We start from the raw sequence: 23,877 nt of genomic DNA, 5'->3' as shown, positions 1-23,877 counted from the left end.
ACATCTTTAAAATGAATTCTAGTTCAACTATGTTGATTTTAACTATTAACTGTGAATGTTTACATATTTTACGATGATATATTAAATCGAATTATCTTATCTGGATCGTGGTATATATGTTTTGCCTATGAAGCAAAATAATCCACAGAAGAGCATAATTTAGCACACTCTCTTCTGTAGCTGTATGCTCATATATAACTACCGAGATTACATGTAGTAACGTTATATTGAGACAATAATGTTATTTTCAACATAAAAACTCGCTTTCACGAATACAAACAGGTTTATAACGGTTTTTAGGGCTACTAAACTAAAAGCGGATGTAAGCCATCCAGGTGGATGAGGATTGTTTCCAAGAGACGTGTATGTTATTGCTGTTATATCTACTCAGTCAAATAGCTACCCTACAGAAAGTGAAGTTGAAAGTAGATGTCTGGTAGTAAAGTTAGCTTGTCTCTAGTAAATGTACCCACCAGTTTTAAACTCAAAAACATATTTCCAAGCTCAGGATAAAACATCTCGAAACGTGAACTCACACTGAAAAACGGTACATATTGTTACAGGCAAAGATATAGCTCCGTTTTCTTAAAACAGAAAAATCATCATAGAGCAATGAATACTAGCGTCGTAAAGTGTAGGAGCGGCATTTAGCCCTTAGTCATTTGTTTTGACAGCTAGATAAAAATTTCTCACGTATGTGACTAAAACTGGCGTCAGGTACCTAATGGGCCAAAGATAATGCACAATCATTGGGGAATGGTTTAAAAGCCTCACGCAAGAAATGAATGAAGTCATTACTATTTTTGAGTAGAAATAGGCACAACCACTAATAAAAGCCGTTTTAAGGAGAAATTACAAGAAATGATTTTTTCACAGAAACTTACTTTCTCTTCTACATGACCAATTATTTCTAGCATGCATAGCAGTGACTGCCAATTAACGTTTCAGTGAGAGTACTCACTTTTCTCAGAAAATGTGTCAGACGGTCAAACGTAGTTGTTAGAGAAATTTAAACATGGATTTCATTTGAGTTGATACTCTTCAGAAAGCTATGAGTGGAAGCCTAAGGAAACTAACACTACCTGTTTGATTCCAATGGACATTACGTGGTTTTACAGTCTGAAACAGTGTCTCTCAGATGTTAGGGCTACAAGTGAGTCCTTATAGGAATGAGATATTTACAATGATTATGACTGAGTAATGACCAAGGTCATTTCTTCCCGGCCTGAATGGAACCCCAACATCAAGTTCCGACTCCCGATGAAGTTGAAATTACCATCGCTAATTTAAAACGAGGGAGAGGAGAATGACCAAATCGTTTAAATTCTAAGGTTTTTAAGTATAGTGGTTCAATTTTCGCATCTAGGCTAACTGAGATATTGACTAGGATCTAAGAACTGAACATAAACCCATCTGACTGATCTCAATCGCTGATTGTTCCATTTTATGAAAAATGACAAACCGACTTCAAATAACCAAATCGGAATCAGTTTGAGTAATATAGTGTCCGAGATATTAGTCTCGTGAAGAGTGAACCTGGATGAACCAGACTAACTTCAGACTTGGATGTGAGTATGTAGACCAAATATTCGCCCTTCATTGGATTGGATGCCTGATGAAATTTTTGTATTGATTCAGAAAGCTTGGTTAGCTTTTGCAAAGGTACTTCTCTTATGACGTAGGAGACATTTGTCTACCAACTAAAAAACATGGACATTATACAGCATTTCATTCCGTTTTAGTTTAGAGCTTTGGAACGTTGCTTTCAAAAGTAGATACTTGTAGATTACTACTATTTGAGAATTGTTTCCTTCAGGGCATGGGTTCTGTGTGTTAGGACCGTTGTGTGAGCAGTGCTATAACTAAACTCAAGGTACTAGTCAAGTTTCGGAAGTCGACTCTTGAAGTTGTGGGTCCTCAATGGCTAAGATGCACAGGACAGGTATTAAGAATCCAAATCCAACGCCTACCTCGATAGGTAATATTGTCTCGTTTAGTGGTTGGTGTGAAGAAATCTAAAGGAAATAGGTCCAATCCATGAAGGCAGTGACTGTTGGAATGATCCATATAGGTAAGAGGAGAACACTTGGATGGGGCACATATGGTTGCCGGTACCAATAATTTTAGAAGTTTTATAACATAATTCACAACAACTTAGGTACATTTACCCCTTGTCTTTTCCTAATGCTGATTTTCGAAACTATATACATTGATCCCATGAACTTCTTTCACCCAGAATCATATGGTCTATATCGAATATTTTTCCCCTGTTAATGCTCTTACTGACTCTACTACTATGGAATTCATTATGGTGATTTCATTGAGATGCAGATTTTGTGTAGCCATTTGAATATATACACATACGTAACGTGTTTTACGTTGAATAGAACTGAAAGACTGTATTCTTATGAGAGTGTTTCAACGTCTTAAATTTCATGCTCAACCGTTAGACTCAATACTAGACGATAATTCTGATAATCTATTAAAACAATAGAATCTGCAATATGACATGATATAATTCGATACATATATACGTTCAAACAGTAACGTTTTCAAGGATACAAAATTTCTACTGTATTCTTCTTTCATTTATTCAGCAAAACTAGGGAAGTTGTTGTAATAACAAATCGATTTAAGATAAACAACTATGGAAAACCTGGAAACACCGAACAACTGTTTTGCAAAAGCCAAGTGATAGCGTATTCGGACTTCACCCTGGGTAACAAAACTTCATGCCTCATGAGTAGTAACAGTTTGCTCAAGATTAAAGATACGTTTCCCTTACTAGTGACGTTTGCGTCGTGAAGGAAACCTAGGTCTAGAACCTCATACTGATTGTTTCCAACTATATTAAGGCCGTATGTGAAATAAATTTTTGAAAACTTACGCACATGAAGAATCAACTTCAGAATTAAATTCAACCGAGAAAACATATTGTGTCCCTCGCTAAAAGTACCAATATTTGTAAAGAAATTTTAAGTGTAATACATCGAAATATTTGTTGCTGTTAATATGCATTTCATGGAAGCAGGATGACTTCGTTCCAGCTGATTCTTATTGACTCATATAAAAGTACTAAGTAATAAATGTCATATAAATACATTTTTACTATAAATTAGATGGATTGAGATAACCTCCAAATATACTTTGAAGTACTACATAAATGATTTACTACATATCCGTATTTATAAACACGTGAAGAACTTTATTAAACACTTTATGCTAATTGATTTATATCAGCATGAGTAAATATTCTTACTGCTCAAGTTGGTTTTAGGTCACAAAACGGTTAACCTTAACTAAAATTAGTTATATTTACAGGGTTATTTAGTTTCAAATGACTATAGTTACAGCGTTATCTTTACAATTAACTATCTTAAGGCAGGCAGAAAATTCAAGGTAATAGATTTTGAGTAGATTATGCAAAACAAGAGTGCAGACCAAATAGATATTGATTTTAAAATGATTTGTTTATTTATATCTGTGATTAGACAAATACACAGTCTGTTAACTATAATACTCAATAGTGATATAGAATTCAATATGATCGGCATTGTATAGTTTGATTAAATTAGTTGGACACAGATATTATGTATTAAAACATTACATCGTTGCTTAAAATACAGAGTGAGAGATTTCGGTAGTTTTATTGCTTTTCAATGTCTCACTCTTTACTCCAGTTGTGTTTTGGCCATAAATGTGTACCTTAAGTTCGATTCTAGTTAACAGCAATTGTCGATAGTTTGTTATTGTCACAAATATTATTGACGGAGATCCTTATTGGCATTTATAGAATACAATACATTGAAGCTCCAGGTTTTTATGAGCTCCATCAGATGGAGTAGCTATTCGGAAATAAAATTTCCGATAAACCAAAAGCAAAGAACTAGGTCATGACATACCGTCATTTTGCAAACTCACTGACTGCTCTTCTGAGGCCAAACGATCGGCGAACTCTGTTAGCCTAAGGCTTAAATGGCATTTTATCAAATTTGTCTATAATATTATCACAGAACTTCTGTTACTTTACCTTTAATGTTAAAAGTGTGGTAATTTTCTCTTGTCGATTTGTGTTAGAATTTATGATATTCTGAACAGATAGAAAATTTGTAGACAGCTTAGGTATGAATTTCTATTAATTATGATACCTAGACATAGACAAATTTGTTCATCATGTATTTTAATAAAAAGAAACCAAAGTATTTTGACAGTTACTTCACTTTCTACCCTAAATGACATCATTTTTGATCCCACTGTCCATAGTTTAACTAACGTAGATTACAAAGTAGTTTTCTTTAACATCCTGAAATGACATCAGTTCATTTTCATAGTTTTTATAATTCCAAAATCTGTAAAAGCACTCTCTAACAGCTCGACGGATCAGTCTTACATTTACGTTGTTTTATCACAGATTTGAGCTAAAATTTGTATTGGTAATGAAGAATGCATTGGGTTATATGAAGCCGAATCGACGGTAGTAATTCCTCTTTGGTTCACACTCCATTAATGAACACAGAAAACAGAAATCTAATCTGTAGTTTAGCTTTCCAGTTATTATGTCTCAGTCTGTTTAGGTGACAGTCACAATTGGAGTGTTTTTAAGAAATTTTTTTGAAAGATGCATTCATACATAGTTCAGAGGGAAATTATTCTGAGTCTCTATTACAATAAATTTAAAACAGGTCTCTCATCAATATTTATATCAATTTACCCTCTTTAACTTGTAACTAAGCTCTGATCTCATTTGACCTATTCCGCTTCCGTTATTCCAGGTGGAAAATGATAATTACTGGGTTTTGTGCAGCTTTTTTTAAAAAAGGATTATAAAATACATAATTAACGTTCTTGAAATACTCAACTTATAGTTTCAATAGTAATGATATTTTCTTATACATTCTAGACATTGATACTACAGGGCTCTGATCTTACTGCTCGTGATGAATATGGTCTAACACCAATTATATGGGCTTGCCAGTCGGACCAATTAGGAAACCTAGTAATCTTGTTGAAGGTAGGTTTGTTTTCCGTTTTGTTAAAAGTATGATAATTTGGCCTACCCTTATTTTTCTCTTCTCAATTACCAGTAGTTTTTAGATGCATATCATTTTGCGATTAGAACAATTATCTAGTGAATCAAATCAGATTACATTAGAATGCATTAAAACTTTGATTATTCCTTTATTTTAACTAATTGAACTATAGGCAGCTAAAATTCGAAGTATTCCAGAAAAACAATGGATGTATGATAGTAGCGGTTATCATTTGATACACCATACTTTATTGAAAGATGATCGTTTAAAATGTTTAGAAGTGAGTTATCTTCTTTTGCTGAAAATAACTTTTAATTGTTTCTAAAAATATTTATTTTTTATTTATTTTATTAGGGATTCAAATACTAAACAGAATTTCTAAACTATTTCAAAGTCTCATGAAACTCTTGATTATCATCAATGAGTTGCTTTATGCTAATTAAATAAGATTATTTAATAAAGGCAACTTTGAAATAGAACTTTATAGTTTCTAGATTGATAAACATAGCAGTGAAATTAGTCATCTGTTCGACTTGTTGAATTTTCGTTTCATTTTAAGGAAGATAAAATTACGGACTGTCGGATTTTGAGAGACGATACATCTGGTGAGCTAAATGCCTATTTACACCCTGACGAAATACTGAGTTGATTAAAAAAAATTATAGTTTCCTAGATTAAGAGTACTTCATTCACATGTTATTCCTTTGGAAAGATATGTACCTTTAAATAAAATAGTGTATCTAAAAACTGTTACATAAATCTGAATGACTAATTTTTATTAGTTTTATCGCTTGTTTGACTGAACTCTTGTTTTTATTCATGGATCATATGTTCATTCTACATCCTAACATCAAACACGACACCAATATTGTTAATCGAAGTTCAGTGAGATGTATCTGATCTTTAATTGGTACTTGATGGTTCTAAGAATTTGAACGTTCATTCAACAAGGTTTGCCATCTTATTCATAGTGGGTTATAAATTATCATTAGTGGCCGTCGAATACAATGTATTTTTCTCACAGATGAAAGTCTTCTCAATGTATTTTATATTAGTGTAGAGAACGCAATCATCATCATGCAGTTAAACCGACTGTTAATTATCACTAGTTATTCTGAAGATTTAATATCTTCTAATTGACCACTGGTATATAAAATATTTCCACTTTACTTGTTAAATCCATTAAGAAACTGAAATTTTTGAACTTTTTCATGAGTTTAGTTCCCATAATGTCACATAACACACTTCATCTGAGAATTGTTAATTAAAAGTTTGGGAGGATGCCATGAATGTTCATAAAAAATTGTTGTTTCTGATCACTAGTTAATAGATCACTGTTCACTCTGAACCAGATATTATCATTATTCATTATGATCTGGGACTTCTGGAAGTTTAGAGAAACAAAACTCAGCTGCTTCAAATAAGATTTCAAAATGTTTCTATAGAAATTCAAGGGAATAGATGTAGTCTCTGTACTTGTATTTCAGCTTAAGACATCAAAATATGATGTGTGTTGTGAAATGAAATACTTGAACAGTGATTTCGAGCAACAAAATTAGGAACTGTATCTATAGTTTTCAAGTATTTAACGCCTGTCTTAAATACAGATCAGACAGGAAGGTTCGGTTTTAGCGACACATTTAAACTAGTTGGACTAAATGCTGATCTAAACCCAGTAAGCTACTATTGGAAATGCTTGATACATTGTTTAGAGTTTCTATTCTATGGGCATAATAATAATTTGTCTTCTTTGTACAATAGCTATTAAACATAACATTTTTTGAAGTCATTACAATCATGAAGTCAAAATAGCCATCCGCTGTTGCTTGAGTAATTTGTGAATAACTTTATCGAGGGAATTTTATCTTCAGAACAGTAAACAAAACAATTTATTAATTATTATTATTATTATCATTATTATTGTTATTATTATTATTATTTTAATAGTCGTTTAAACAATTAAATTTGATTTCTATAAACTATTCATTTTAGTATTTATCAAACAGCGAGTATGGATTAAATGTAGATTCGGAAGGTCAAAATGCACTTCATCATGCTGCAATGAAAGGCAAGTTATCTAAATAAAAAATCTCTTGCAAAATATGTTACTTTGAGGAGAAAGTGAACGTCACAGTACTGACATATTTGTCTAAAGAGAGAGGATCGTAAATTATGTTGAACAAGTGCAAAAGCATGATATACTCTATAAGATCTTTTCCAAAATAATGCAAAGTGATGTTCAGTTTGATTTTATAAGACTGATGAATAAATGTTACACACCTCTCTTTTTTGCATTACATGACATACTGGTTAGCAATGACTGATACCTTTGTGAGCAGACAACGGTAATTACGTTACTTCCAGAGTTGTGACTTTATTAATTCTATTTACATTCAAACAGATACGTGGAATTAAGACAATGGGAATCTATTAAAATAGAACGTAATTGTAGCAGAAAAACACTTCAAATGACCAAATACAAAATCATAATCAGTTGGACTGAAGTAATTATCAAATCGACAAAAATGCTTACAGACATATGTATTATTCTCATTATGATAAAGATCATGTGTTTGAAGATATCTAGAAGAAACACTGAACGTAATCTTGTGCCAAAATTCTTTTGTTACCAAAATTTGTTTTCAATTTCGAGAAAACTGATGCCCCTCTCAGAGATTCGAAATCACTTTGTATTATCACTACATTTTCACACACCGACGAACTTTTTCAGTACCGTTATTCCCTCGATCTCTAATCAGTTATTGATAAATCTGACTGATATTAAAAAGTTGCGATAAAAGTTGTTTAAAATGAAGCAATATCAAATCCTAATTGAAAATATAACTTGAATAAGCTTTTATTGACAAATAATCGTTTTTGATTAAACATAATTATTCTATGTAAGCACTGATAACAAAATAACCTATGTGTCTGTAATGAAGTTATAAGAGTGTTAGTCAGCCAGCAATCCAACTCGGCTATAAATGACTATTTCTTCTCTTACCATATAAACTTCAAACTGGGCATCTGATTAGTTTCATGGTTCTAGAAATGTGTGAAAATTACATTTCAGCAGTTAACTTATGAACTTAACATATGCATTCCACAATTTCAGATATAGTTATACCAATATATGACATCAGAAGAAATGACTCGACTTCCCACTATCCGATTTGGTTTTATAAATACTCATAATATTTGAATCATTTTTGTATTGCTTGGTTGAATTTTCCAATTGATGTTTGGGACTGCAATTGATCAGTCTCTTATCGACATATGTGTATCCTGAGAGGATCGACTCGACATCGCCTTAAATCACAAGCTTTATGAGCAAAGATGGATGGTGGTTAGAATCGGAATCCAAAACGCACGTTTTTTCCTATTTATAGCTCATCAGTTGGATGCGCCAGCATCCCAGAGTTGATATACACTCCTGGACTAAAACCCGCTACCATTTGCTCCAAACGTCATCGCGTTATAAAATTGCCTATTAAGTCAAACGGGCGCATCCGACTTTCAATGTGATGGAAATTTTTAAATAATTAGTGAAGATTGTTTGATTTCAAAAACAGTTTGTATTTGTGAAAATTATATTTGGAATAATCTCAGATTGAAATTCAATTAATTTCAACGTTTCGTCCAGCAAACGTGTCTGGACTTCTTCGGGATTGCAATCAAAATCAAAATTATCGGAGAACATATAATATTTAACAGTCGAATCTTTACTGTGCTTAACTGGTGCCGAGTTCAGGGTAATTAGGAATGCTCTGATCCTGGGTGGGGGCTCACCATTGCACCTATGTGAGTTGAAACTCTCACCGAAGCCTAATCTGGTGAGCTCGGGTGAATAGTTTTTGTCAAATAGAAATCTAATTACCTACAAAGTACCTGTGCTTTAAAATGGTCTTAATTTCAATATAAATAGACAAGGATTATCACCGTTCAATATTGTACCTGTAATAAACCAGCTTTGGATTTCCTTTCTAATGAAACAATAAATGTTGTGGGCAATAAAATAGTGGCCACTTTATTACATCAAAAACCGCACAGTTGAATCTAACTAAAAAAGAATTATATGCATTGAAACATCTGTGAAACGACAAGACAATTATCTTGACGAGAGCAGATAAAGGGAACACGACTGTCATCATGAGCAACTCAGACTACAAGAAAAAAGTCAGTAACATCTCCAAGATGGTCTATATAAATTAATTAAAGCCACAAAACGTCGGATTACACTTAATAAACTTAAGGCTGAAACTAGCGAATTCTTACAGTCGATTAAAACGAAACTAGGACTGGCATTGCGGTTCATATTATACCCAAAAAGCTGTAACCATTGAACATTCTATGGACTACCAAAGATTCAAAAGAATAGTACTCCACTAAGACCAGTGCTTGATTTACAAATTCACCTACATACAACCTAGCGAAATACTTAGCTAAGATACTCACACCATATGAAAAATTGACTAATCATGGATTTAAAAACTCTACTGAATTCAAGAGCAATATCGGTACCATCCTTATAGAAGAGGGCGAAATGATGGCAAGTCTTCATGTTTCTTCCTCATTTACTAATGTACCTGTTGAAAGATTATTGGGTATTATTTATAAATGTTTATAATCTGACTTAGATTTGAATTTACGATGCCTGTTAGATCCTTCCGAAGTGTTTGGAATTGTGTTTACTATGCACGTTATTATCATTCCGAGGAGACCTTTACAGACGGAAAGGTGTGGCAGTGGGTTAACTGGTTTCTCCGATTGTAGAGAATTTATTCATGCATTCCCTAAAACCAGTGCAATCACAAAATGTATAAGTCCACCAAAAGTTTGGTTACGATATGCATATGACATTTTTATCATCATTAAACGAAATGGTTCAGGAGAAGTGTCTAAAAGTTTTAACAGCATTTTGAAGGGCATCAAGCTAACCAAGGAAATTGAGTTCAGTGACCACAAACTGGCGTTTTTTGATTGTTTGTCTGAAAGAAGACGTAATAATAAATTGAATATATATGTATTCAAGAAATCAATACATTCTGAGAGCTACTTAGATTACGGTCAGTCTCATGCGTATTGTACGAAAATTAAATAACAGTAGTGTGGGTCTCATTATGAAGATGGAAGACTAACAGGTTGAACTGAATGGAATTTTGTCTACACTTAGGGCTAACAATCACCTCGGAGAGTTTTTAAATTAGATTACTAAAAATGAAAGAAAGATTAATTAAGGTGTGTACCGAAAGATTGGAAGTCCACCGTGATCATACAGTAGAGAAATTTTGGGAGAAATTAAGATTTTAAACAAACGTAAGAATGTATTTTCGGGCTTATGAAACCATAAGATCAGCATTAGTGAATGTTAAGGATAGGTTTACAAAAAAGAACAGCAGAATGTTGTCTATTAGATCAATTTTGATAAATGCAACGCAGTTTACGTGGGAGAAACTTCTAAATAATTGAATTTGCGGTTGAAGGAACATAAACAATGTTTGAAAAATGTTCCCAAATCCTTGGTCGATCTGAATGAACTTGAGAATAGGTCAGCAATAGCGTTACATGAGTTGGAAATAGGGCACAAGATCAATTTTGAAAGGACCAAAATATTCCAGAAAGGTTTTAACATACATAAAGAATGATTGACAGCAGAAGCGCTGTATATATGGGCGGACCAGAACAGCCTTAACAGAAAGGATGTTACTCAATTAGCAACTACTTGGCAAATAATCGTTAACAAGTAATCGGGCTCATTCTCTATCCAACCTGTTTATTTCGCATGCAACGTTATTCTGACTGAAATTAATCTGGGTTATTTTAGCAATACAATTATGTATTTAATGGTTTTCATTCTACGCGAACATCGACTGTTCCAAAACAATTCTAACCTTCAACCTGCACTTCTATTTATTTCATATAAAACAAATTAACATATAACATCAACTATTAATGACTCAAACTTACACATGCACACAATCATTCATTTATCTTTATATTGTGAAGTTTTCACATGATTCGCATATAACTGACACATGTTATCCTACATACTAAAGTCAAAATCTTATTATGATTGGATAAACACAATAAAAATATGATTTGATTGTTAAATATTATATATTCTTTGATAATTTTAATTTTGATTGCAACTCTGAAGAAGTTTGGACGAGTTTTTGGACGAAACGTTGGAACTATTTAAATTTCAATCTCTGAGATTATTTCAAATATAAACTTCACAAATAATGTCTTTTCTATACTCGGCACTCGATTGTTGTCAAACTATTCGTCATAATATTGACGAATATTCGTATAAAAATGAATTTTTATCACGATATAAGTTAAACTGATTTATGATTGAATACAGTCGTGTAGTGAATTGATGTATCGTTGTAGTTCGAGATATCATAACTTCAATGCTTGACCACAACTCCAGCAACGATTGATTTGGTGACATGTAAATCTTTCATTGAGTACTGTACTGTCAAACTATCTCGTTGCCAAGATATGGTTTCGTTTTTCCAACTTTGTTCACTTCGATAAAATCAAGACGATTCCTTTTTAATTAGCTTACTATTTGGTGCATTCGAACATAATCAACTAGCTTTGATGTCTATTTTAATGATTACTAATATTTTGTGTTTTGATTTTTTTGTGGTTTTATTTATATGAGTCTTTTATTCTCCCTTTATAACAAAGTGTTAAAAAACTACGATCAGATTACAATTCTATTTGTGAAATTTACGTTAACTCATTCCGCATTTTTTGATTGTCAGTTAACTGTATCTTCAACAATCTTATATCAGTGACTCAATGCTCAAATTATCAAAAAATCTCTTTCTGCCTATTATTTGTAGGTTTTCCTAATGCATGCAAAATTATTCTTCAGTATAAACCGAATGCTATACTATTGAATCAGTTCAATAGTGAAAATCGTACTCCTTTGCATTTAGCTACAATAAATGGACATGGAAATATTGTTAACTTACTGTTAAGTCATAAAGGTTTGATTGTTATTACCATGTGTAATATTTTTTAAAATAATTGCATCCATAACTTTTATAACTGAACCCTTGAATATATCTGTTTTATATCATGCTTGCCAATATTTATATTCATATCAATATTCAAAGTCATTGGAGTACACTATTAACAATAGCCCTCTGACCATATAAACTGGCCAGATTATATATTAGATAGACTAACTGAAATTAAAACTAGTTATATGTCATTACTTAAAAGGAATGATTTATTTTCAGTTATCAATATTTTATCCTGGTACACATTGATATTACACATTAGTGATACTGATTATGCACACTTTCTACTAGATCATTTAACATAACTTGTTAAACCGTTCCTTTCACTCTGTCTTTTCACTTAAGTTCGGTCAAACACATTTTTACTAGACTTAGTGACTCTACATCATCTGTGAATAAAATTAACAATGATGACTAAATATACTGGAAATACATCCTGAAATTATAAAGTACGCTTCATTCATTACAATCGTCGAAAAATCATTTATTTACAATCATGATATTAAATATTTTGAACTGATTCGAGATATATCAGAATTTAGTACTATAGTTCCACAATAAATAGACTATTTTGAAAGTGAACTATTCAGAAAGTCCAAAAAATAACTGAACAACTTCCAAATTTTACCCTATTTTTGATACTGATAATTTTAACAAAAGTACGAGTAAGTTCAGGCAATCATCAAAAAAAAAGAGAATGAAGTACACAAAAATGGAAATTTCTACACTAAAAAAATTGTTAAACGAGTACATCAAAGTTGAAAACAACTGTTACAAATGCTAAAGAGATGCAATTAGAATAATAAATAGATTGAATGTTATCAGATTGTTTGAATACATAGAATATTACACTACAAATATAGACACAACATGCTATGCTCTTGAAAGTTATTAGAATTAGAAGTTATTACTGATCATTAGTAAGCAGTATAATATAACGTACGAAATGAATTAGAAAAATAAGTGAATGCAGATAGAATAAGCACATAAATCTAATATTGTTAATCCATTCAGTGTTACGGTTGTCATTATATAACTTCTGACATTAATATTCACCTTGATAGAAATATGCCTGTATGCATTTTTGACATTTTTATGCTAGAATTTGCTCTTTCGTTAACTTAAAATTATTCTACCATTTGAACATTTTTGTAGTTCATTCATATTTATTGCTATAATTCTACTAATCTTGAATAATATGATGTAAGGTAGTTATATTTGTTTGAATAAATTAATAATATTGTTTCTAGGTTGTAAGCAGCTGAGAAGAAATCACGTAATAAGTGAATTCTTTCTATCTGACCATACCTTTTGTTCTCTTTTTTTTAGTTGCTTTTGTGTTGTTACACTTTATAATAGAGGACAAAAAGTTACCGTTAAGTGAATCCTAATAACTTCATTCTGAAAATGATCCCCCACTGGTTTAATCAGCTAGTCAATAATTCCTCTAATTTCAACTACTGGTCATGTTTTCGACTACTAGTTCTTAATTAATTTCTCAATCTAATAATATCATAGATTCCATACGAAAACATCTGTCTACTTATTTGATTATTTAAAACTGACCGACGTGTATCTCAGAGAGATAGTTCTTTAACAGAGGTAAATAATATATGTGTAAATAATATACAAAGCAATTAGTGTCTTTTATAAATTTCGATGGATCAAATCCATCTTTTCATTGCTCTATCTAAATAATGTCACCAATTTATCGCTTGTTTTTCGCATTTCACTTACCCTTTCTTTTATTTTCTCTGTATATTTCTACATTTAATTTTATAAAGCAAATCCATATTTGCATGACAAGAATAACTGTTCAGCATATCAATATGCAAATATGAAACGTCTATATTTTTGTCTATTAATTTATGAACGTTATAATGTTGGTAAAGAAAAACAACAAGATGAAAAACATTCATTGAATGAAAATTTAATAAATGAATTAACTAGTTTTCGTCCTGTTAATCCACAATTTTCTCATTATCAGGTAGGAAAAGTAGATTAATCTGATTTGCATAAACTGTGAAAATAATATTTTTTTAAAGTTAGTATGATTGACCTAGTTATTAAATGAAATGATTTTCTCTCTCGATTAACTCCATTTGGTTGACAACATTGATAATGATGATGATTTATTCATTCCTCAATTAATTTCTAGTATACTTAAACTAACCCCAGTTTTCAGGGGTGATAACAAGAGCTAAAAACAAAGTATACCAGAAGGATAAATTTCAGCCATTCGTTTATATGGATAGCTGTCTAGAGATGTAGAGCAGAGAGGCATTTTTCAGCCCAGTCGCAATATTTAAGTTGGAATCATGTTGTAAAATGAAAATACACTACGCATAAAATACAGGTAAATAAAGAGACACAATTTATAAGTATGCTCATAGATTCGCACACAAGTCAAGCCCGCATATGAACTATAGGTCTAAATATGATAATCATAAGGAAACATGTGTATACACATGGTCACAAAATACTTGGCCAGATTAGAATTACATTAAGTAATGAAACAAAAGTAGGTTACGTGGGGGGGTGATATTATCTATCGCTGATTATTTGATGAGTAGTTCATGCAAAAGACAAAAGTATAACGACGATCACTATCTGATACATGTCCAACACACAAAATTTAATTTTAAATTAATTGTTTCCATCCATTCGAAAAGATTTATAACTGTTGAACTAAGCAAAACTAAATTCAGCTTATGGCTACCCCTTCGTCTTAGGTGTATATGTAAAAAGATATGAAAATTTCTCCAGTTTGACTTCGACTAGTGAGTAAGGATTTTGTTCAGTATGTTACCAACAATAATGAATTTTAAATATTTTTTCATAAAACCTTAATCATTTTACTATGTGAAAATCTGTTTGTATTAAAACGTAAAATCATCTCAGCGAAATGATTTGAAAACATAATATTACTTTAGATTGATCATGATTTTGAATATTGGATGATGAATAACAATTGGATTTAGTGTACGTAGGTAATCTTGTTTAGAACTTGAAAGACAGTTGTATTTTCATAGTTGAAATCATGAGTCGATTGAAGCTAGACCACCATGGAAAACCTGGAAGCACTGGACAGTCGTTTCGTCCTATTGTGGGACAACTCATCAGTGCGCATCTACGATCGCGCCTCGCGAGATTCGAACCCAGAACCTACCAGTCCCGCACTTTCGATATTTCACTGAGAGTTCATTTCCAACCACCACGCGGGTTATAAATAACGTATTAGCATGAATAATACAAAGACATATTTTTAAGTAGCTTATATCACAATAGTGAATGATTAAAATAAGTCATGAACAACAGAAATGAAAGATTTATACTATTAAAACGGTTAGTATTTATCACGATTAATTGTTGGCTCTTTTTTAAATTTCGCTAAAGGGTTTTAATTTAAATGCACATCAAGATAGTGACAGTCAAACAAAAAGTCCATCTTCATCAATACCCGATACTCGACCAGTAGCACTAGTGAATGATAAACAGATTAATCAAAGTACAAAACAAGCGCACAACTCCTCTTCACCGTTAAACGATTCTCTTAGGAAAAGATTAACAAACAATTTATTAGTTGAAAGTAACAATGATAATAACATTGTCAATAAAAATATCTATTCTACACAAAACCATGTTTCTCCAAGAATAACTTCCAAAGTAAGTTTCTTGTAAATAATTATCTTAGTTAATAAACAAGTGACATAGTAAATGGTTATGGAGAACTCTGTTATTACAATTATTAAATTATTATAATCTGCGTAACTTTTATTCAAATAAGTGTCACCGGAAGTATTTCCAGTTCCATTTACTGTCTGTTCTATATTCTGAATAATCTGAAAATTCTGCTTTGAAAAAGACTCACAAACTTTAAAGTTTATTTCAATTCATCTTCAAAGTAAATTTGGCATATTTTTATTGAATGTTGAATGAAACAATTCTTGATGAACTAGATTTGAATGGATGATAATTATACAGTACTAAATGTATATTCCTTTCTTATTCTTCAGTAATCTCCTTACTAAATCATAAATGAATTAAATAGAATGCTACAAATAATTAAATTCAACATGGCTAGCACTTTGTATATGCATTATTCAAGCGTTTTCATTTTTCAGTTATTGATAAAAACCATACAGAGGAATTTGATTATTTAGTTTCCATGTTGCATTGAATAATTTATAGTGAAAGTTTTAGAGTAAGTGATCACTTATGGACATCAGAATATAATTAAATTGATTAAATTTATAGCCAACACTTGGTTAATAAGTCAATTATAGTTTAAAGTAATTTAACACTTCCTAATTGAAATTTCCATAAAATTGTAAGATCTCATCATTATTGTGTTTTTCATAGTTGTATAGGCTAAAATGAATTGATAAAAAAATAGCATTTCAGTGATATGTTACATTTCGAAAAAACCTTATTACCTCTATTTTCTCTAAATTTTTAGGGTCAGCTTACTGAAATTGAATCTATGATAAGTAGTAAAGATATACAAAATAACAAAGTGAAAAACAATTTTAAAATTAAACGCGAATTACTACCAACAGATAAAAGAGTACATCGGAACGGCAACTCAACAGTACCATCAAAAAGAATAAGTCAACAGATTGATAAACTTCAAAATCCAACTCTGAAGATAAGAAACTCTATACAGTCATCATCATCTGATCACTCAGATGTAGACAGTAAAAGAAACGATGAACATAATGAAGCTTTAATATCTCGACCATATAACAACCATAGTATTAGTAATAATAGTAACGTTATGAACGCAACTTACAATAAAAGCAAAATTAATTCTAAAGGTATATTGATTTTTAAATATAAGTGTGTAACCCACATATTGTACATATAAATATGTAAACACATTGTAATAGTTGGCATAAAATGTAATATTAATACTCAGAATTACCTGGGCTAAAAGCCATCTTTAAATTAATTGTTAGTTTTCGCTAATCTCATCTCTCTATCAAAATATAGATTTTATATAATTTATCCGTGAGATGTCAAGAAATATCACAGTGTATGCAAACAATAAGTTGGGGTAAGAAGTAAACTGACCATTGGATTAGCTTGACGATATGATAGTTCACAGTTTGTGTTATATTGATTATCAGTGTTGTTATTCATAGAAGTAGTTGATACTAGAATCTCATAATAAATGTTTTGTATTTAATTCTGTAAAAATAAATAATGATTTAAAATAAATGAGTAGAGAAATTCTCAACGGCATATAAGGAGGAAAAATACTTTTTTATAAAATCTCAGCGATTAAACTCCAAGTAAATGTAGCTTTCTTTTACCACTAGTTCATCAAAATGTAGTAGATTTTCCTACTCGTTTGAATGCTCATTTTAACTTCGTTTTCATTAATGATACGGGTACATATGTGACTCGTAAACTTGATCCATTGTCTAGCTCGGATCACTGTATAATTCGTGTTCTACATAAAGTATATGGAAAACGTGGAAAGAGCACACCTTTACACCAGATCAAAAAAGTCATATATAGGAATTACTCAGAAGAAAACATACAAAATCTGAAAAACATGTTTCGTACGACTAACTGGGAATTATTGACAGATGACTCACTGGAAAACACCACTGATGTTATCACTTATTATCTTAAATTCTATTTTTATATTTGTTGTCCTACTTAAACTGCTTTTCTACGTTTTGACCGACTTACGTCTCCACAACCAAAACGACTACGGCGGGTAAAAGAAAGAGTGTACAGAAAGAAGAACATTGTTGAAGTTATTAGGCTAAATGGTCTAGTAAACCTAGAGATAAGACTTCCCAACTCTATGTTTTTTTCAGAAACTCTTATCTTGAAAAAACTCTCCATGTATGTGGAAACCCTTTAAAGAACTTACAGGTCACAAGAAGATTAGAAGCTATAACCAGATGTATTTTTGTGACCTAAATAAGTCTTTTGTACGTCAGTCATTCGATGTCATGCGCCCTATATACACAGGTTTGAAAAATAGTTTTGTCCCTAGTTTCACTGAAAATGATGTCCGAAAATGTCGTAGATATGATAGAAACAAACGGTTCGTTAAAGAACTGGGTAAGTCTGCAGCACGACCTCCAATAGTCCTTGACAAAACTACCGCGTTAGTTTTATGGTATTGTTTCTCTCCCAAAGTGTCGATATCTTTTACAAACGGTTGGTCTCGTCCTCTACGGTAACATATACAGGCCTCCTCTCCAAAATTCAAAATAATGTTGGCTTTATGTTTTCCGGAGAAACTGTATTTAACGCATGTATACCCTTCTGGTATTTTTTCTTTCTCTCTTAATTCTAATAATCTCGTTTTCAATCGCTTCAATCGTTTTTTTGGGGGGGGAGAACTTTTGAATTGAATACTGGTTGACCCGGTGCTAATAGTGGCTTGGAACTATTTGTATCCAAGTCAATATATACAATGCCACCATTAGGTGGTAAACGGAAAACATCAAAAAATCTTGAGTCAATTCCAATTAAATATGGTGAAGGTGATTGAATCACATGAATACAGTCCATATATATGTATGGAATATATACAACAGTCCATCTCAATGGGAATATCATGTATATCAAAGCTTCACTAATATCACTCAATACTGAATGTCGTACAGATGACATAAGAATTTTTTGTTCAGTAAGTAGTTGAACAAATAACCGAACAATTAAATCCACGCTTAAATTATCCAAAAGACGAAAGAATGATTCGCAACTTGAAGAAGATGCATTAGTGTCATCTGGACGTTGAATTAGAATAGGAGCGTTAGTCTTTTTCTTAATTATTCTGTTTGAAAATCCACGGGATAATTATTCATCCTCAAAGTGGACATAGCTGAATTCATTTCAGTTTCTTTGTCACTCGATTCAGTGACGACATTTTGAACTCCGTTTATTAAATTTGTGGCCATTATATTCAAAGCATCCTAATTGCATGATTTAAAACAAATAATTAAATCTTCAGTCGGTTTGTGGACTACCATTACATCATCGCAAGTTGCCTGTCAGACAATCCGTTGACTGCTCCTTGAAACTATAGAGTTGTCGCTGATACTGTTGTCGACATCGTTTGTCAATGGCGAATAGACAATCAGTTATATATAAGTAAATATTCAATAGTTTATTATGGGTTATGTTGATAAGCTCTAAGATACTTGATAGAGTTATGATCTATTTATCTCATAAATTCTTCACAACTAAAAACCTAGCTATGCATCATTCTACCAATAGCATTGGACAAGATTTTGTTTACCATACTGATAGGCTAGGCCATATTAATTTAAATTCAAATCATAAGTCATTCTTATGCATGCGAGCTGTTAATTAAGATTTGAAATAGTTTTATGAGGGAAGAGATATAAAATATTGGTTGAAAATCCGGCCTAATTTTCTGTGGAGCATAGGTTTCTTGTAGTTTTTTTCACTCAAGTAGGTGGTTGTGCAAAAATGTAGGAAGTGTACATACCAGTATAAGACTCGGACGACCACTCAAAATAGGATTTACATATTCATGAAATGGACTTTTTAGATTACAAATAAAAGTACTGGTCATTTTAAATTAATAATATGTACTTCATATAAACTGAGCTTCTGTAAAACTTCAGTCTAGAATTCGTCTAATTCCAACTTTTTTAAAATCACAATTAACTTACAGATGTTGATAAGTTAAAAAATACTGATAGTTCATCGGTTTCTGACATAAATTCAATCCCTGATACCGAGAGAAATCCAATGCCTACTCCACGTAAAACACCATGTACAAGTGAAATTAATCAAAGCAGTTGGAAGTCTGTATTATACCATTCTAGACTTCTTAAACGAGATCAAGTTAATAATATGCCACAACAAAATTCTATGTAAGTTAATCCATTTTTACGAACATTTTACCGCATTTTTCAGTAATTGCGTTATGTTAAGCAATAAGATTGACTGTTTCCTGAATAATATCATCATAAATCGAGTCGTCTTTTAATTATTAACTAATTATTTAACGACTCTGTTTATAATCAAATAGGTATAAAGTAAATATGTAAGTAAATTTTTAGAAATCATATATGAGAACGTTTATGAATTATTAAGATTATTATGTCTTTCGGCTTAATTCATTTACTTGTACATATCTTTAAAAGTCGAACAAAATCTTGAGGCTAAATTGTCCTAAAGCTAAACAATTTATTGGTGATAACTGAATATAATTTTTTACCTTAACGATTTTGTGATGTAATACAACTTGTCCGTCTATTGAAAAGTAATTCGTACAACTATATAAATATTTGCTTCTTAACAGAAATTTTAACCAATTCGAAAAATTACATGCTTCTAATTAGCTTTGATTGTTCTGCGCCAACTGTTTCATGAAAGTCAAATAACAAAAATATTCTGAACCGCGTAGCTTATTTATTTCAGATAGTTCACTATTTAGTACTCAATTCTGATCTTTTTCAATCATCTTCTAAAAGGCCTCTAATTACTTATTTAGTTAAAACTGATCTTAGAAACCAAACTATTTGGTAGGTGAGCAAAATGATGAATATTTTCGAGTAGTGACGTAGATATAATCGCGAAATCGAACATTACTGATTTAGGTAATATTTCAGCCATAAATAAAGATATGCATCAGTCATATTCATTTATCATTATTAATATTCATTACGCTGTCAGTAAAGGTATTTCATGACAATCAATTTATCTGAGTATGCAAAAATATTTTGAGTATATAAAACTACATAGTTTTTTTAACAATAATCTAACAATAATGCACTTTAACAGGAAAAATGAAGTGGAAGTTGTTTTTTATTTTAAACAATTTCAAGTAAATAACAGACAAGCAGAGCCTTCTTTTTATTCATCTAATTGACCTGAAAAAAAATTAGTTTCTATCATCTTTGTACTGGTAGTTTCATCTCAAAAAAAAGACTGGTCTACTATTATATTGTTTAATTGTTAAATAAACTATACAATAATTTTAATTAATCAATAAGAATTAATCAAATTATTTCCTCTTTTTTTTCTTTTTAATTTTATTAATAAGGAATAATAATCATAAAATTTCTATGAATAAATCTAATTCAATTTATCTAGAATATGAAGATGAAATTATACCATTAAATATGAAATTATTTACTAAATCAACTGTAAATTCATCTCATTTAAATAAAACACTATTATGTAATAATAATAATAATAATTTATTATCACCATCATTAAATTCTGTTCATTGTAAAATTATTAATGTGAATAAAAAATAATTAATTAATCAATTATATATACTAAAATAATTTACCATTTTATTTAAAACAATTATTACTTTACACAAAAAAGAACGATCTTTATATCGTCCATATTAAAATTATTAATTGAACATTGAATTTGATCAGATGTTCAATGAATAAATTTATTTAAACAATAAATTTTAAAAAAAACTAATAACATCATATTTATTCTTGTATTCATCTTAAAATAAGAGGTAACATATTTATCTTATAAATAAGAATAATATATTTGTAATATCCCAATGAGTAGAAAAATTATATTTTCTGACGTTTCATGACTCAATGTAAAAAAACTTCTTAAGAGAATAAATAACCAAATCAAAATTAATCCAAGTCTAAATAGTACAACGAAACAACACGAATATTAGGTGCAATCAATCAAAAAAAACAAGTCCGAAGAAGTGGCTTACACTGAGTCACGAAACGTCAGATAATCTAATTTTTTCTACTCATTAGGATATTACAAATATATTATTCTTATTTATAACAATCTACTTAATGGTCAATTTATTCAAAATTATCAAAACAAAAACTTGGTAATGATTCCTACAAACTCATTATTATTTATCTTAGTTTTAAATTAAGCATAATTTGTATTTTGAGAATGATTGAAAATTAAAATAATCTTTTAAATATTGTTTATTTTAAGCACAGAAGGTATAAAAAATGTCTAATTGATACTCAAAATAATTCAGAATGTTTTAGATTGATGAAGATTCTCTATAAGAATAATCAATTGAGAAATTCATAAATCTTTGATTTTTTTAACAATCTATCATTAAAAAAATTCATAAATTATTTATTTTCCTTTTTTGTTTTGATAAATTACATAACTGTTAAATATGAAAAATTATCTTTTAAATGCTTCATAATATTTATGTAAAATAATAAAAGAAAAACAAAAACACTAACCATGGGTGGATCATTCTGGTTTAATACATAAGAAACATTTTTTTAATTAATTTTTTTTTCAAAAGTTAACTACATTTTATACCAATCATAAGATAAAATTAATATACGGAATAGTGAAAAAGAAAAAAATATTTATCATAGTTTGATTATAATGCAGAATTTATATTTATTTTCTATATATATGTCACAATGTTGAACTTGAATGAAGACACTTATTTTAGTCTAAATATATCATGATATATCTAATAGAAAACTAAAAATATAAATAATATAATATTGAATTAGAATTTTGTTTTCTATTGATAAATAATCAGTACCTAATACAATATTGTAATAATGTAGTACATGATTGTAAAGAACATAGATCCAATTAACTATGACTGCTGTTATCAGCTGTGATATCTGTTATTTGTATGGCTATTGGAAACCTTGTGTACCTGTTAATGAATGTAAATAAGTGACTAAAACCATCAGAACGTGGTGAATAACCTAAAAAAATCTATATGAACATGGGCAAAATGCATATCTGGTTGAGAGAAAACTCTGATAGGTGAACTTGTGTGATAGTTAATCTTTAGTTGTTGATACGCCGAATACTCTGTAACTCATTTGTGTACATCTTTCTGTATCTAGGATTGATCATTTTGACAGTAACTTTCGCGCCAGCATGAGAAAAAGTATTAAGTTATTAACTATTAAATTCCTCATATTTTTGAGGACTAACGGTCGAAGCATTACCTTCGTCGTGTCACAGTAAATCAAACTACCTTCAGTAGGTGATGGTTGCTATCTTACTTTGAGACTAGAGTTCTTTTCTGTAAGTAGGTTTTGTAATTCTTGATCCTCTTTCTGATTGTCTCTAAGATTTTTGAAATTTACTGTAGATTTGTAGCCGATATAATGCACCTGCCGCCCGACTGTCTTAACATTTGACATGTTGGATATCACTATTGAACTGTGATATATAGTCAAACTGTCTGGTCTCTCGAGGTGAGTATTTATCGGTACTAGCTTTTAATGTATTGGTTAGTTGTTCATGGCCCGTATGAATTATGACCTCTCTGTCTTAAAACATGTGTCCACTTTGCTTAATGGCTAGGTAGATTGAGAAAAGTTCTCGTCCGAAGACAGGATATCTCATCTGTGCTGAAGTGAATCTTTTTTAGACTAACGTAATCGGTTTCCAGACTTTTTTTGACTGGTTTGTTTAAGAATACCGGCCACGGCTTTGTGCGAAGCATCCACAATCAAAGCGAGTGAGGAGTGGGAATACAAATACGTTAACGTAAATACTTGAGCTAGTTTATCTTTTAGCTGTTTAACAGCCTCCGAAGTCGACTCAAATTCCTTTGGTTTTCCTTAAAGGGAATCTGTCAAATGTCGCTCTAATTGTGGACAATTGGGTATGAATCTTCGATAAATGCTGATCAAACCTAGAAAACTTCAAAGTTTTGTTTTGGAATTCGACATGGCGTATTGCTTAATAATGTACACCTCTCCTTTGATCAGTGCAATCCTTTCTGAACTTATTGTGTGTCTGAGAAATTCTAGAGTTTTAATACCAAAAATACACTTACTTTGATGTATTTTCATTCCATTTTTATTTAGCCG

The 23,877-nt window shown here is 30.8% G+C and overlaps 1 protein-coding gene across 1 annotated transcript; it reads left to right on the top strand.

Annotated features, from left to right (window-relative positions):
• Positions 1-429: 429 nt before the first annotated feature.
• Smp_165150 (hypothetical protein) lies at positions 430-23,686 on the top strand (the record flags this gene model as incomplete). The annotated part of the gene is made up of 9 exons (XM_018799454.1): positions 430-444; positions 4,901-5,011; positions 5,203-5,310; positions 11,917-12,031; positions 13,852-14,054; positions 15,464-15,733; positions 16,527-16,884; positions 19,737-19,938; positions 23,632-23,686. The coding sequence occupies 9 exons, from the start codon at positions 430-432 to the stop codon at positions 23,684-23,686; spliced, it is 1,437 nt and encodes a 478-aa protein (XP_018651241.1).
• Between the last annotated feature and the right edge of the window lie 191 nt (positions 23,687-23,877).

Source organism: Schistosoma mansoni, chromosome 3 (assembly GCF_000237925.1).
Source record: "Schistosoma mansoni strain Puerto Rico chromosome 3, complete genome".
NCBI lineage: Eukaryota > Metazoa > Platyhelminthes > Trematoda > Strigeidida > Schistosomatidae > Schistosoma > Schistosoma mansoni.
This window is presented reverse-complemented; position numbering and strand designations above follow the sequence as displayed.